Source organism: Lissotriton helveticus, chromosome 1_1 (assembly GCF_964261635.1).
Source record: "Lissotriton helveticus chromosome 1_1, aLisHel1.1, whole genome shotgun sequence".
Lineage (NCBI taxonomy): Eukaryota > Metazoa > Chordata > Amphibia > Caudata > Salamandridae > Lissotriton > Lissotriton helveticus.
In genome coordinates, this window is record NC_136057.1 from 1,869,692,908 (window position 1) to 1,869,710,249 (window position 17,342).

The following is a 17,342-nucleotide window of genomic DNA, read 5'->3' on the forward strand; positions in this document are numbered from 1 at the left end:
CTTATCTCCATATGAGGTCATTTTTGGGTGCCCTGCTAATGTTTGGGGCGTCCCGAGACCCAGAACATTTTGTGATATAGAGTATCCTATGTTGACAGACTATCTGTATGCTTTGACTAAAGATCTCAGTACCATTCATCCACAGGTCTCAGCAGTTTTGCAGCCCCTGCCGGAGGGTCCCGGACATCACTTGGAGCCAGGACAGTGGGTTCTGGTCCGTAATTATCAGCGTAAATCCAGTTTGGATGCCCGGTGGTCTGAATCCCCGGTGGTCTGAACCGTTTCAAGTCTTGTTTGCCACGCAGACGTCGGTAAAGGTGAACGGCAAGCGATACTGGATCCATGTGTCACATTTGAAAAAACTACCCCTCCTGCTTGCATATGATCAGCGAATCCAGGAAGGGGTTCTGACCCAGGAAAGTGAGCAAGTTCCTAGTTTTGTCCCTTTTTCTGATGCCTAAGTACTTGGAGAAGGGCAAGGAGAAGGGGTTCCAGGCTCGGACGGGGCTCTGTCATCAGCACAAGTGATTGCCCCAGATTCTGTTGCCCCTACAGTCAGGCGAGAGGCTCGTAGTACCCCTGTTTCACCGGATTCATCATCCTCTGTTTTGGTCTCTGATCAAGAAGTGCCTGGCCATGCTCGATACAACCTGCGGCCCAGAAAACAATGCGGTACCCCAGGTGAATATGGTAGGAGGTAGGGAGAGACTTGAGTGATAGCGTACTGACCTGTTCCACAAATGTCTGTCAGATGCGCTTCTGGGGTACTGAGCGAGACACTGGACTGAACACGCTGAGAGCTTTGAACATTTGTTTGCTCTGTTCAGAAAGAAAGACTGAATTTCTTGTTTAAAAGGGCCCAGGTTGTGTTATCTTCAAGGGTTGTGTGAGAGCATAACTCCAACGTGAGAAGCTTGTGTTAATATTATCTGTGATGAACGATAGGAGCCTGCCTGTGAAGCTCTAAACGGACACAGGAAAGAAGCACCCTCTGGCAGGTTGGACTGCATCACCCGAGTTTATTTTTGGACTTTTAGTTAGCATGTATCCCTTTGCTCGTTTCGTTCCTGAAGAGGAACGTCCCTTTGTACCACGTTATTTCCCTGCATATATGCCTGTCTTTTCTAGTTGGACCCAACGAGTTAAAATTGCATTTATAGTTATTATAGCAATATTGCTAATCACATTGATGGGAGTATTTATTTATTTAGAATTTTGCCACCCTATGCATACTATTTTAGGAACAACTGCCCCACCTCCGGAACATGTGTTTTATGCTTTAGCCCCACATAAGGAAAGGCATCGTCAGACTTATGTGAAAAATGTATTTGTTGAAATGCTTCATCAAACACACAGTGCCACCAATACTACAAATTGTTGGGTTTGTGGTCTTTTACCATCTGTTATGCACAAGCACGACTTATTCATATCCCTACCCTTGTCTCATCTGGGGAGTTGAGAGGCTTGATTTAAATTACTTTCAATGATGTATATGCATTTTACTGTGGACATTCAAAGGTTTTTGGAAAAGGATTATGAAATGATTTTAGTATATATCGAGGTTCAAGGATTCAACCCCGAAGGGAATAATGGAGAGGGAACCTTAGATCCGAATGCATGTATGAATATGTATACAACGCATGAAAATACCACTTGGTTGAAAAATGAGATTTTGGATTTTGGTGAGTTTAATTTCACTCAGTATTTTAGACATTTTCAAGACCGTAATGTTATTGAAGATAGGGCTATTCCAGTGCCTATACTAAATAGTACCTCTGCGTTCTGTGTTCAGGGAGTAGGGTACATATCAGTAGGAGAAAGCCAATGTAATTACACTTATCAGTTGCGTACTTTTAGCAGCCCTCCATTGTTAACCCCTCCCAATGAATATTTTGTTTGTGGAGAAAATACCTATACTTGGCTTCCACGAGGTTGGGCTAAACGTTGCTACCTGTCCTTCCTGTACCCTCCAGTCTATATTGCCCCTTCTAATTATCACAAGGGTCACCGCTTAGATAAACGAAGTGTGGTGGTAAGGAGAAATAAAAGAGATATAGATACTACTAATATAGATCCGACAGTTACTCCACTACAGCATTTTACAGACATTATAAAAGGAGCGTTTCCCATTTGGGGGCCTATAATAACCAGTGAGGAAGTACGGTGTTTGTCTAGAGTAGTGGAAGGGGTAATTAATACTACTGCAAGAATATTGACTAATTTAACCGTAGAGCTACAAGCGACGAGATTCGCTTTGCTTCAAAATCGTATGGTTTTACACGTTATCTTGGCAGATCGAGGAGGAGCATGCCATGTGATCGGCAGTTCTTGCTGTGTGTATATTCCTGACTCCGCCCCCTACGTTCATTTGGCTATCCAGAAGCTACATCGTTTGGCTTCCGAAATACATGTAGAGACTGGTACATGGTCCCTCTCTGGTTGGTTCTGGGGTCTGTTGTCTTCTTGGGCATGGAAAATTCTGATAGTGCTGGCATGTATAGCCGGTATCATATTCATGTGCTGCCTTTGTGTACAATATGGATCTGCATGTTGCTCTTATTGCGCAACTAAACTCACCTCCTCCGTGGCCGGTCCATCCCCAGCAGCAGTAAAGGCTCAGTTAGTTCAGCAGGAGCTCAAAGATTTAATGATGATTGATGAGGGAATATTTGAAGATTGAGCTGTTTTAGTTAGCTACATCATGCTAAAAGGGTCGTTCTGAGGGATAAAAAATGGATTTCCCAGACATAAGGAGCATCGGACCTATATTATGTTAGCATGATGCATCTATACGTACCCTCTTTTGCTAAAACTATATGTATATATTTTATATGCGCTTGGAGGGGGGAAATGTTTATTCGCTCTTTGCGTATCTATTGCTAACAGAGTAGGGTGAGAACCATACAGACGCCATTTTCTACATGTATGCTCGAACTCGGACTGTGATCACGTGTTAGTCTCCGGCAGTTGTCAAGCCTCAGTTCATCTGAATTACTGGGAGCAGCTGAACGTAGGCTGTCTACTCGACTGTCCTGAGACTCAAGGTCGCATCTGGCTTTGGGTGCGATAAGCGCATTCCTGGAGGCGCTGTGCCTACACTCCCGGGAGTTAAGCTTTGAACTAATCATGTGTGCCACATATGATCCTTTCCTAGAGCTCGAGGGCCAACTGGTGTTTTTCCTTTTACAGTCATTATATGTGTTGAACTGAAAAGTATATAACCTCATGTTTGAATGCAAGCCAACAGTCTTCTCCGCGCACCTAATGGGTGAGGGTTGGAGAGGCTCCTCTATAGAGTATTTTTGCTTAATAAATGATTGAACTTTCTTTACTGCCAACTGACTGATTATTTGGTAAATGGGACTGTGGCTATTGGTAGGTGTAGCCTTTTATGTGTTTTTTTTTGGTACTTAAAACGCTGTGTGCGTGTGCTTTTTGCAGCCAGAGACCCTCGGAAGAATTGCCCTGTGATCGGGGGCGCCATGAGTCCAAGTGAGTCTCAGCGGGGCTGTGTGCGTGTGCTTCGTGCAGCCTGAGACCTTCGCGAGGATTGCCCTGTGACCGTGCGCACCGAGGCTCAAGGCAGTCTCAGCGACACTGTGTGCATGTGTTTCGTGCAGCCTGAGACCTTCGTGAGGATTGCCCTGTGACTGTCCACACCCGAGGCTCAAGGGAGTCTCAGCGTCGCTGTGTGTGTGTGCCCTGTTGCAGCCTCAGATCTTATTGTCATCAGCCTGGAATCAACCCAGTCTCATCGGAGGCCCAAGTTGCGAGAGGCAGAGAGGAGAGCGAGGATGCACCCCCCCAGGTAATGTGTGTCGGCGCCTGGGGCGGGGTGCAGGCTCAGAGAGAGAAGCTCTCGACCTCTCCCTTTCTGGTAACGGGAGCCTCTGTCCCAGCTCGTGTCGCAGCCCGTACGTGCCAAGGAGTGGCAGTACCGGGGCCGGTGGAGGGAGCTGCACTGTTGTTTACACCAGATTTGTGTTGGGGGCATATGGTGACGGAAACTGACCACGAGTCAGTAAGAGAGGCAGAGAGACCGTCTGAAGCACCGCAATTGGTCCTGGAGTGTATTACACACTGCGTTAATTCTGCATTACGAACTACCTCATTGTTGCATTACACATTGCATTATTTCTGCAGAACAAACTACCTGATTGTTTTATTACGCCTTGCATTAGTTTGCAGAATGAACTACCTGGTTGTTGCATTACGCATTGCATTATTTGTGCATAACAAACTGCCTGTTTGTTGTATTACGCATTACATTAGTTTGCAGAGCAAACTACCTGATTGTTGCATTATGCATTGCATTATTTCTACATAACGAACTGCCGGATGGTTGTATTACGCATTGCATTAGTTGGCATCACAAACTGCATTATTCTTCCATTGTAAAGTGCCTGATTCTAGCATTACGAACTGCATAGCCTTGCATTAGGACTGCATAGGATCACCTAGAAGTGCTGATTAATACAGCCAGAACTTACAAGAGCTGGCTGACCTAATAACTGGCCAGGAGGTATATTACAAATACGCATATGTTGGATTTGTATTGTGTGGTCTTATCGTATATCTTTTTATATAAACTCATACTTGTTTTTATATGAAACTCATGTGGAGTCCTTTTGTGGTGGCAGCATTAAGTCACTGGGAGCGTGGTTGCAAATACTTTACACATTTGCTTTGAAGATAAGTCGGCTGCTTGTGCCAAGCTACCAAGTGGGTTAGCAGGGTTTATCTGAGAAGGTGCCCTTCCTTTCCATGACGTGGAAGTGAGGGTCACTACTTGGCCTAAGGTACCTAACTCAGCCAACTAGGCAATCCTGGTTCTAACAGGCAACATTTCAACCAGAACAGAAAATCATAACAGAATGGCAACATAAACAACCCCTTTATGAAAGTTCTCAGTATTGCTAGACTCCCTGCTCTGCTTTTACTATGCATTCCATCAAGACCGAAACATCACGTCAGGGGTTTAATTTTGTTAGCACTCCCTGGGATGTGCAGTGTATTTCTGATTGAACCGTTCCTATTGCCATGATGCCAGGGTCTTATTCCATTGGCACATTCTCAGAGGTGCAACGAAAAATGTTGGGACCCCCCTACAGAATGTAATGAGGGGCTCCCTAGTGTTCCATATCTCACAGATATTCATTGGCCGAGGGCTGAATGGGGGACCCTAAAAATGTGGTGGCCCCTGGAGGCTGCAATGATCTGGGTTACTCCCCTGCACATTCTTTGTTCAGCAAACCTTGAAGAACATTACAGGAGTCCTTTTGATGGATGGCTCATAAAATCCCACAATGACTATGAAAGTACATGAGGCAAACCCAAGTCTTATATGGGGGATCGGAGGAAGGGGCTGTTTTCAGCTAATGTTGTATTTAAATGTGTAGTGCGCTTGAATTTCTATAAAGTGTAGTATATTAGATTGTGGGTGAAATACCACATGAGTTGGCACTAGTCATGGGCAGAGTTCTATGTTGTGACCAAAAAACTCCACCCACAAATGGCGAAGTGTGTTAGGTCATGCTGCTCATCTTTCTCAACGTGAACGGAAGGTTTCTCAAGTCGAGGGGTAGTGCCCAACCTTCCACGTTGAGGAATTTCGTCAGGAGGTGGTCTGGAGTAAGATTTTCCTCGCTCGGCACCTAAACATTGACGAGCGCAAGCGAGGAAAAAACTCCGCTATGCAAGGCAGAGTTTTGGGGAACTCCGTGTGCTACGTGGAGTGCGGAATGGAAAAATCTCTGAAAACTCAGTGAGCAGAGTGGAAATTCATGCCTAGGCCTAGTTGGCACGGTTACTTAAGTCTAGCATACACTGGTGACAGTATAGAAAATGCTGGCAGCAGTGTGATTACATGTAGTAGGTGCTAAATCTTGTGAATGGTTTTACTATTACATAGGCTGCTGGTCGTTCAAAGAGGTAATATAATGCCCAGCACATGCAGGCCAGTCTTGCAGCTGAAAATACACAACATAATCCAATCATCTCACCTGACTATGCCGAGATTCTCCATATTTTCCATTCAGGTTGGTGCGGTGGCAGTTCTTGAACCACCAGGCTCCTTTATAGGACATGGCGCAGTTGGTAACAGCAACATCATTGTCTCTGTCCTTGGTGGAGAATGGGCGCCCCTGGTGGTATGAGAGGGAATCCCCTGCCGGGAAAGGAAAGTTTGTTATTGCAAAAGTGATGGCCATTTATTAAAAGAATGAAGAGCTGAGCCAAACACCTTTAAAGTTGCCTTTTAACAGCTTTTATCTTGGTCTGTGCCACAGTTAAAGGCTCCAACAAAATTTAGCAATCCAGCTCACAGGGCATTTGAAGAGCATGAATTCATAGCTCTTGGTTTACTATAGTCATGTAAATAAGGCTACTTTTTCTCGTGCTTTTGTTCTTCTTAACTTCTTTTTACCTTTTGTAAACAATATAAAACAAATACACAGGAAGAGGACACCAAGCATCAGCAAACTATTTGTAACAATCACGCGTTTGATATGTCATCAGTGGCATACAACATGCCAGAGTCGCCCACATAATGACCATACACTTGATATGTAGTCGATTGTATGTTTCCAACAACATATAAAGCCAATGGCTACATACATAGCATAACCAATATAGAGTTCACAGTAGTCTGGTTTCTGGGGTAGATCAGATCTCTAGAGAGTTCTAGAGAGTTCTCTCCAGTATGCACGACAGTGATGCAATTCCTTATATACCATATATTTACACATTTGAACTTCATCAGCAACTGCCCATTCTGTCAAATCTTACTAATTCTCCACCTCTGGGGTACTCACTGATAGTCAGTGTAGCTTTTCAGTGCTTGACTAGTAGCAATGAACATTGCACACATTATTTCTTAATCAAGTTTCCCTAGGCACCAGGTATAATACTCAACAGACATTTGTTCTCAATCTATGGTGACATTAACATTTTTCTGTATCTATATAACTCTGTTCCCCGACATATAGCTATTTGAAAAAGTGTTGCATTGTATCTCCACATTTTGGCATCTTGTATCCTTGTAGAGGTCAGCTATATAACATTGCTGGCATTACTTAGTACTATGCGAAAGAAACAATTGATGGATAGAATGCTGCACAATGCAAACATTCTCCCCAGTCACAAGGATATGGGTTTAATCCATCATTCTTTTGCTCAACACACCACCCCGGTTTGGACCTAGCCATATGAAAATCAGTCTTGACCCTGTTCCTTGTAGGAACAGTCCAGCCCGAACTGCCAAGCCAGGTCCTCCCTGGACTGGAAACAAGCATCCTGGGACCGGTTTCAGGGCATCACCCTTCATCAGCCAATCTATCTTGAATCCAGTGGTGTAGTGAGCACTGGATCCACGTCTGGGCATACCCTTCCCACCTAAGGCGACATATGTTCTTTTTGCATTTGTTACTTAATAATATGCCTTATATTATCTCATGCTTGCTTTTCTTTTCAGCTTCTTTGTTCCCTCCATATGAAAATCAGTCTTGACCCTTTTCCTTGTGGGAACAGTCCAGCCCCAACTGCCAAGCCAGGTCTTCCCTGGACTGGAAACAAGCATCCTGGGACCGATTTCAGGGCATCACCCTTCATCAGCCAGGCTAGCTTGAATCGAGTGGTGTTGAGAGCACGGGACCCACGTCTGGGCATACCCTTCCCACTTAGGGCGACATATGCAAAAGAAACAATTGATGGACGGAATGCTGGACAATGCAAACATCTTGTATCCTTATCAGAGGTCAGCTATATAACATTGCTGGCATTACTTAGTACTATGCAAATGAAACAATTGATGGACAGAATGCTGCACAATGCAAACATTCACCTCCAGTCACAAGGATATGGGTTTAATCCATCATTCTTTTGCTCACCACACCACCCCAGTTTGGACCCAGCCATATGAAAATCAGTCTTGACCCGGTTCCTTGTAGGAACAGTCCAGCCCGAACTGCCAAGCCAGGTCCTCCCTGGACTGGAAACAAGCATCCTGGGTCCGGTTTCAGGGCATCACCCTTCATCAGCCAGGCTATCTTGAATCCAGTGGTGTAGTGAGCACTGGACCCACGTCTGGGCATACCTTTCCCAGTTAGGACGACATATGTTCTTTTTGCATTTGTTACTTAATAATATGCCTTATATTATCTCATGCTTGCTTTTCTTTTCAGCTTCTTTGTCCCCTCCAGTTTCTCCTGCCCCATACTAGGAGTTCTAGACCTTCACACCTGCCCCTCCATTCACTCCTGTAACCATCTCTATTTCCTGCTCTCTTCTTCACCCCATTCACTGAGTCTAATCAGCATTTTCCTGCTTCCTGTGCTATCTCCTCCAGCTTCTTCCCGTTTCCACTTCATTTATCTTTTGAGCATTTCCTGCATTCCATGCCTTGCCCCATCTTACCTACCGTGTCTCTGCAGTTCTTGATCTAATTGCATTCCCTGTATTTGTCCAGTCTCTCCTTAGCCTCTTCTGGTTTTCTTTTTCCCCTGGTCTCGCTGCTTCTTCCTGCAGGTCCATGTTCTTCAGTAGTGCCCTTCTATCTTAGCTTGTCCATATGTTTCTTGTCCTTCTAACAACCACCCTCATTCTCTGAAAGCCTCTCCTTTACACAGGCAACACACACAGAGTTTTTCTCTCTTACAGTCTACAATTGTGTGTCTGCCTGCTGATCCACTCCACCCTGCCTTTAGTACAGAATGAGTTGGGCACCCACACCCCTTGATCCCCTGAGGTTGGTGTTTGACTCCATGTTTATAAGATACCAAGAGCCTACTCTATGGTTGCCAGACCGTGTACAGTCTGTGAGCGTGGTGGGGGACATTAAGGCTGGTAACTTGACGGAGAATCTTCCACCAAATTTAGAGCTAACTGCTGGCACAAAGATGAACTCTGTACCTCAACAGAACACGGATCATGGTGATTCCTGTCAAGGGGATGTATGACGTTACAACGCAGGCTATTACAACGCCTGCCTTTACAACGGGGTTTTTACATCGCAATCCATTACAACGCATAGTGCTTTTGGGTGTTGGATAGTGAATAGTTTAATTTACTATTCCAACTCCAGTCCCCGTGGACACTAGGGAAGGTGTTGGATAGTAAATTGAACTTATTCCCTATCCTAGAGCGCCCCCAGCGCAATGCGTTGTAATGGTTTGCGTTGTAATGACCGTGTTGTAATGGTAGTGCGTTGTAAAATTTTCGTTGTAAAGGTTGTTTACCCTGTCAAGGTCAAGGTGTAAAAAGCTTGGTAGATGACCACCTTTGGTTTCTTTTTTTTTTTTTAAATATATTTTTATTTATTTTCCATACAGCACAAGATTTTAAACATATACAGCTTCTACATTCCAAAACCATAAATTAATCAAGCAAATATAAATTCAGACATGACCATAGTCGTGAAGATTGTTCATATCGGGCATATACATGGATAAACAAAAAAGAATAAAACAACATATTCAATTTATATTTTAACTTATACAAAAAATTCCTACACATCCCGAGAGTGCTATCCCAACCCTACTCTCCAATTGCTAAGTGGTTCCCAAATTCGGATTCCCATCTGTCTTTTTTTCCTGCCTTTCCTTGCATAGATATGTTTTTCTAAATTGTATGCTGCTAACAAATTAGACAACCATATTTGCAATCCTGGAGGATTCTTATCTAGCCAAGCCCTGGCGATACAAAGCCTGTACACTGCCATGGTTATAAAGATAAATTCCCTCTGTGGGATACCATCTTCTGGAACAATTCCTAACAAAATATGTACAGGTCTAAGACTAATCTTAAATTTTAGAGAGGCCTCAAAGAACATCTCTATATCTTTTAGAAGGGTATGCAGCTGCGGACATAGTGCGAACATATGGATTATATCCGCTTCACCTGAGTTACACCTCGGGCATGTAATACCTGTAGTTCCACCCCATTTCGCTATCCTGGCCGGGGTATAATAAAGTGAGTAGAGGGTTTTATAGTGTTGCGACTGCAGTGATGCAGAACATAAAATTGTCCTTCCTAACTCCAACGAATCCTGAAACCATCCTAAATCGCCCTCTAACTTCTCTGCCCATTTCTCATTGTGTTTTTCAATATCATCCTGCTTTGTAACCGTGAGACTGGCATAAAAACATCGAATCGAGCAATCCCCCCCTAGCCTTATTTTCTCAATGATCTCGATTGTATTAAAGCCCACCTGCCCCCCATGCTTATTTTCCAGATAGCTCCTTATCTGTAAATACTTTAAAAAAATCCTGCCTATCCAATCCGTACTTGTCCCTTAAATCTGAAAATAGTAGAAATCCCTCCGAATTCCTAACATCTCCAATCTGAGCAATTCCCTTCACCGCCCATCTTTCCATTGTCCTATCCCCAAATATCTCTACCGGAAAAGACCTATTTTTAAACAACTTTGTATACCGGTTAAATCTCCCTATGCCCATTTTTTTCATAAAAGCGCTCCATACCTTAACTCCTGCCTCGACTGTCTTAAACCTGGTTCTTTTATAATAACCATACTCTATACATTTTAGAAAACAATTTTCCACTTCCTCCCCCAGAACGGCAACATAAATTCTCGAGGAGCAATCTGTTATCCTTTGATTAACCCCACCTCTCCCTATAAGTCCTTGCATATACTGAATTGCTGCAGCCCAGTAATATAATCTGAAGTCCGGTGCCCCCCATCCACCTCTTTCTCTCGGTAATGTCATGAACCTATAAGCCCTACAAGTCTTACCCTGTGCCCAAATAAATCTATTAAGGATACCTTCCAACATATTAAACCATTTCGCTTAAAAAAAAAGTGGGATTGCCCTAAAATGATACAAAAATTTAGGTAATATGAGCATCTTGATTATGTTCGTACAACCCATTAGAGAGAGATGAAGGTTATTTAACCGTTCCAAATCCAATTTTACGCTAGCCATCAGTGGGACCATATTATTCTGCACGACGGCTTCAACATCCGCCGATATTGCCACTCCCAGATACACAGCTGAGACCACAACTCTTGGATCCGTTCTCCCTTGAACATGTTGGTTACAAATTATCTGGGTCTTAGATTTGTTCAAGCTGTAGCCTGAAACCTGGCCAAAATTCTGAGCCTCTATCTCCACCTCCCTAATAGCACCCTCCAGGCTAGATGTTAAAATGGCCACATCGTCTGCGTAAGCCAGTGTTTTTGCTTCACATCCATTCAAACATAACCTGGGGATCCTTTGGTTACTTTCCAGTTTACGCAGATAAGGATCTAGATATAGCGCAAATAATAGGGGAGATGATGGGCAGCCCTGTCTGGTTCCTCTTTCTATTTTAACAACTGCTGAATGCCCTCTGTTAACCCTTATTCTAGCCGATGGATTTTTATATAGGGTTTGCGTTGCTGTAATAAACCCTTCCCCTATTCCAGTCCACCTTAGGTTACCCCACAGATACTCCCAGGAGACCCTATCGAATGCCTTCTCGGCGTCTAGAAATAGTGCCGCCATAGGTTCCCCCAGGATACCGGCTGCATCAAACATTGTGATCACCTGTCTGATGTGCTGTGTTGTCCCTTTACCCGGTATAAACCCATGTTGTGAACCGATTACTAACCCCTCAATTACCCCTGCAAGTCTCTTGGCTAGTATTTTCGAGTAAATTTTAACATCGGCATTCATAAGGGTGATTGGTCTATAAGAGCCAGGCTGATTTGGTGGCTTTCCTTTTTTAAGAATCACAACTATATCTGCCCCCCCCCCCCATGAGTCAGGAATTGCCTCTCCAAGTTGTGCTTGCCTCATCATATTAAACATATCTGCACCTATTACTCCCTGAAATGTTTTATAAAATTCCACCGGCAGTTGGTCTGGACCTGCGGCTTTACCTGATGGTAAGGTGCTTAAGGCCCATAAAAATTCCTCCTCCTTAAACGGTGCTTCTAGTTCCTCTTTACATTCCGGAGTAATACGCGATGGTGTGACACCCCTTAAATATCCCTCGATCTCTGTGTGGCCTCCCCGCCTGTCCGCCTGATACAGGGATACATAAAACTGCCTAAAGACTTCTCTTACCCCCTCAACCCCTACCACCCTATGCCCTTGGTTATCCATGATCTCTGAGATATCTGCTGCTGCAAGCTTCTGCCTAGTTCGTACCGCCAGCAAATGCCCAACCTTTTCACTGAGCTCATATACCCCTTCCTTTTTAATTAAAATGTTCTCTGCTGCCTTCTTAGATATATGCTCTGTAGCTGCCGCTTTAAGGGAGACAATTCTGAGTAGATGTGTTTCTAATGACAGCCGTTGTCGAATAGCTATCCCCAACTCCTCCTCAGCTTCCATCAGTTTCTGGTTTATTCCCTCTATCCTAGCCTTCTCTTTTTTTTGTGCTGAGAATACATAACTCATCGTTTCCCCTCGGACACTAGTCTTGAATGTATCCCAGACCACCCCGGGGGTAGCTGATCCTCTGTAAATATCCAGGAAATCCCTAATCCAGCCTTCCATATACTCCCTATATCCCTCATCCTTAAGAAGAGCCCTCTCGAAAGTCCATTGTCTTTCCTTCCTCTGAGCTTGGCCTATTACAACAGTTAGAACTAAAGGACTATGATCAGATACCACACGGGGATGCTTTTCCATCTTTGCCCCTTTCAGCAACGACCCTGATACCAAAAAGTAGTCTAGTCTGACCAATACTCTGTGGGGAGCAGAGTAAAATGTGCTACCATCTCTGTTTGGATGGATCTTAACCCAGGGATCAACCAGAGAGTTATGGGTAACCAGATCGGATAAAGCTCTATGCACTCTCCTTTTCCTTCCTGTATAATGTCCTCCCACCTGTGTGAATGTACTTTTAGTATTGTGTATGTTGAAATCCCCACATATAACTATTGGCTCTACCCAGTGTGCCAATTCTAAATCCAGATATTGAGGGATCTCTGGATCATCTTCCGTAGATCCGTAGACCGTAGCAAGGGTAAATTTCTCCCCCTTAAAGGTTAACTCTAAAATCACCCATCGACCACCTTCATCCTCCTTTTTCCTGGTCACCACAACATCTCCAGTCCTCCCCAGTATGGCCACCCCCTTATTCCTAGAGTCTTGCTTAGAGTTTGCAAGAAGAACAAATCCCAATTGTCCCAACAAATAATTTTAGATACCTCAATATGGGTCTCTTGCAAGCATACTAAATCCAGACGAAGAGTTTTCAACAGTGCCGCCACCCTAATCCTTTTATTTACATCATTTAATCCACAGATATTTATAGTAGCAATCCTACAACACATTAAGTTTTTATAATCATTCCTCCCGGGCTGCATCCCCTTCAATTTCAAATAATGTCCAACCCCACATGTTATTGCCCGACTTGTGGCCATCTCTTGATTGCGTATCAATGCAAGTTCACCAAACTTTACAAAAGTTTCTGTTTTTCAAAAACAAACTCCTAAAGTGGGAGTTTGCTATTGAAAAACAAATTACTACTGGCCCTCACACTTAGAGAGATTTTTCCCTGGATGTCGGGGTCATTTGTTTTTTTGCTCTCCGTTGCCACACATTTTAGCTTTAAAAAAAAAAGAACATCACATTCCCACCCTGAACAGGGTGGGCAGTGTAATGCAAATCCTCCAATTAAAGTGCTAAGTGCTCTAACCATTAGAGGAAGCTTTCTGTTGGCAGAGAACACGGGGTCTTTGTCAACTAAAAGCTGGCAGTTTTCCTGACCCTAAGTAGGGCAGGAAAGCATTGGTTTGGCAGATAATGTACTTGTTTGCGATGGAGTACCCTGTCTACAAAACTCTAAATCAGGCAAGAAGTCTCCAGCCTTTGACTTTCAGTTAACAAACTAATGCATTCTGCATGTTGTAGTCAATGTTCATTTTGGACACAGCATCACTCTGGACTGATTGGATGATGTGCTAGTCACAGGGAGCCATGTAATCACCCTCCCTCAAAGTTAATCTATAATGTTAACTGTGCTCTTTGTTACTGGCTATTGCTTACCAGAAGTGCCATTAAAGTCCCCCAAGCGCAGCTTATACATGCTACTGGCATCTCCGATGGAGAATTTGTCATAGTAGGCATACACTGCCTCCTGTCCATCACGCATGTCTATGCGGAGCTCATACCGACCCTGGGATGTGATCTTGTGCAAGTTTTCCAGCCCTGCATGGGAGAGGAGTGGGGATAAAAAATGTCAAAGACTGGGAATAGTTAGCGAAGCTTATTCATATAAATTGGCATATGGGAATGTTACAAAAAGAGCTTAACGTATTGTAATTTCATAAATGTCAAATGTATAGTATATCTCAAAAGATATGGTTCAGAGTATCATTGTTAAGACTATCTTCTGACATATGTATCAAGTCCAAAATATCATTTACAAAAATATTACCCCATAGGAGTTAATAATAGAACATCTACACCCTACAACACGATTTTTAGGACACAATATTTATGACAATGGTATTCTGACATACAATCATATCAAAATATCTATATGTTTAAAGAGATTTGAGGCAATTCAATTTATTTTAGAGAAAGACATTTTAGTAAGTATTATAACTATATAATCCTGTTGCCAAATTCAATTTGACCACTTCCAAACAGCTTCACCAGCAAAAGATGCACATGTTTATGAGCAAGCGGAGGCTCATAGACATTACATAAGTAATACTTGTGTTTTCAGTAGACTGTCTATTTTGGTGGTTGAATACTACTTGACCCAAAACTAACTGTTATTTATATAGGCTGTTGGAAAGTTTCTCAAACACTCAATGCACTTTAGATGACCTTAAGAATTGTAAATTTACTCTAGAATCAAAAATGCAATGATAAAGTTTCATCTCTATCTATTTCATATCTGAAATAACATTTTTTAGAAATAATGTATGTGATTGACAATCAACAAATACATATGTGGCCGACAATCAACAAATACATATGTGGCCTTCTCAGAGTTAAGACAAGTCAACTGAATCTTCATAGCTATATTTTAAAAAATTTAAAACTGGTTTCATTAGGGGAAAAAAGGCTGATTAAAATGTCCTACTGAAAGAGACCACACAAATCCCGCGTTGGAAAGGTGCATGAAAATCAAGTCATCATTTTGAGGGTGAGTATTTTCTTTGCTGAGAAACTGGGTAGAATGTCCTTATAAGGTGGGCACTAGATTCACCAAAGCAAGCAACCAAGCAGGTGAGGTGGCAAGATGCACAAAGTATACTTGAAACTTACAGTGATGTAAAGAGGAAAATGCACCTGTTTAGAATGGTTTTGCATATTAGGAATGATCTGATCTTCACCTAGCCTTAACAAAGTCCTAACAGTAGATAAAGCGAAACTCAAATGACGAATAACATAGCCAAATAGTACATACTGTCTTAATTTAGTAAACATACATTCAGCCAACTTCCAGAAGCCTTGTGTGAACAAGTAAGTGCACCCTGTTATTTTGGAATATGTGAAACCCCTGTTAGCAACTCTAACTTTAAGTAAATGTTTCCTGTAAGCGTTCATCAGTCTCTCACATCAACTAGGAGGAATTCTGGCCCATTTGCCTTCACTTTGAATTCTGGCCTACTTGACTTTGACTTGGCCATCTCTAAACCCTGATTGGGTTCCTTTTTCAGCGATCCAGTCATAGTTATATTTGGGTATTTTGAAGCATTGTCCGGTTGCATGATTCACTTTCGGCTGGTCCCTAGCTGTTGGAGGCGTGGTCTTGCATTTTCATCTAGAGTGTGCTGGTATAGAGAGGGATTCATGGTAAACTTGATTGTGAAGTGTCCAAGTCCAAGTCCTGCAGATGTTGAGCAGGTCCAGTTCATCACCTCTCTGCCACCATGCTTGACTGTTGACATGAGGGTTTCGTGGTGATTTGCAGTGTTGGTTTTTCACCATACATGTCATTGCACATTACAGCTGTACAGCTCTACTTTCATCTCATTTGCACAGAGGGCATTGTTCCAGGAGTCTTAAGGATCATCCAGGGGCTGAATTACAAAGCTAAGCCATGCAGCAATGTTCTTTCTGGAGAAATGGGGGGGGTATCTTTTGGCTACACTTCCATGTAAGCAATTCTTGTTAGGCATTTTCCAAGTAGTAGAATCATAAACTCTAATGTTTACTGTGTTGACAAAGGCCTATGGAATTCTGGATGTAGCTTTTGTGCTCTCTACAGTCTCTGGGTAATCACATGGTCTAATCTTTGGATGAATGTGCTGAGACAATCACTCCTGTGTAGATTGCCAACCATCCTGACCTTTCTCCATTTCTAATTAATCTTTTGCGGTGTGGAATTATAAACTTTATATTGTTTTGAAACCAATCCAATATGCACAAGTCAGATGCATAACTCTCTTAAAGAGTGTGGAGCTGTCTCCAGGTAGAACTTGAAGTTGTGTTGTCTCCCACAGTGAAAGACTTTTGCTTATAAAAGAAGGTATTTGAATGGTAATGTCTACTCCAACCATTTAATCCTAGATCTAGAGGTTGGCAGGAAACAGTCACCCTCTCTTCTGGCACAACCACATATAGTCCATTGATTTTGTAGCCATGCTTTCCAACATTTCAGCTTCTCGTCGGAATAATCCGCTCATTTGTAAAGGAAGAATCATAATTGACGTGTTTCACACCAATTTGGTAGACAGAAGTTTAAGGTTGCCCCATATCACTTTTTTTTCTGGAACATCGAAATTCTACTAAGGAAGTTCAATGGCTGTAGAACTCCATTGATAACTGGCAGATCATAGCTTGACATTTTTATGGGCCAACTCAAACATTCTTGTGAAGTCTACAATAAGAGTGTTCCTAGTTAGGGAAAATTAACACCTATCTTTTAAATCAGGTGAAGTGAGTAACATAGAAAGCTCCATTAATTGATACACAGTTTGGGATAAGAACTTGTACTGTTTGAGAAATATAACAAACATGGTAAATGAAATAAAAATATACATTTCATAAAGTAATTGGTTTGAAATATGAGTAGATATCCCCAAACTCAGTGTGAAGATGCGGCACTGGTTTATAAAGCAAAATAATTGCTTTTACTCTTTTTGGAGTCCTGAAATTTTGAATACATTAAAACAAAAAGGAAGATAGAAATTGAGCAGTGGGTTTTCTGAAAATCACAACTTGGTCACCATGGAAAGAGTCACTCATGTACTATGAAATAGAGAAAATGTCATTAACACTACACTGTGAAACTTTATTGAACTATGGAATAGAGAGACATTTCAAGAAATACTCGTGATAGCTTTTCAAGATACATCAATCTACTATTCATCTTCTAAAAATAGATATGATACATGAAAATGAAAATAAATTTACTATCTTAAAGCTTCAGTTAAT

At 42.5% G+C, this 17,342-nt stretch overlaps 1 protein-coding gene across 1 annotated transcript in view; it reads right to left on the reverse strand.

Moving 5' to 3' along the window:
• TNR (tenascin R) overlaps nt 1-17,342 on the reverse strand; it is a 736,434-nt gene that overhangs the window by 15,806 nt on the left and 703,286 nt on the right. The window contains exons 21-22 of the mRNA XM_078642004.1: nt 13,995-14,156; nt 6,003-6,166 (exon numbers count right to left, since the gene is read on the reverse strand). Of these exons, the coding sequence (XP_078498130.1) occupies nt 6,003-6,166; nt 13,995-14,156 (326 nt within the window). The remainder of the gene's footprint in view (nt 1-6,002; nt 6,167-13,994; nt 14,157-17,342) is intronic.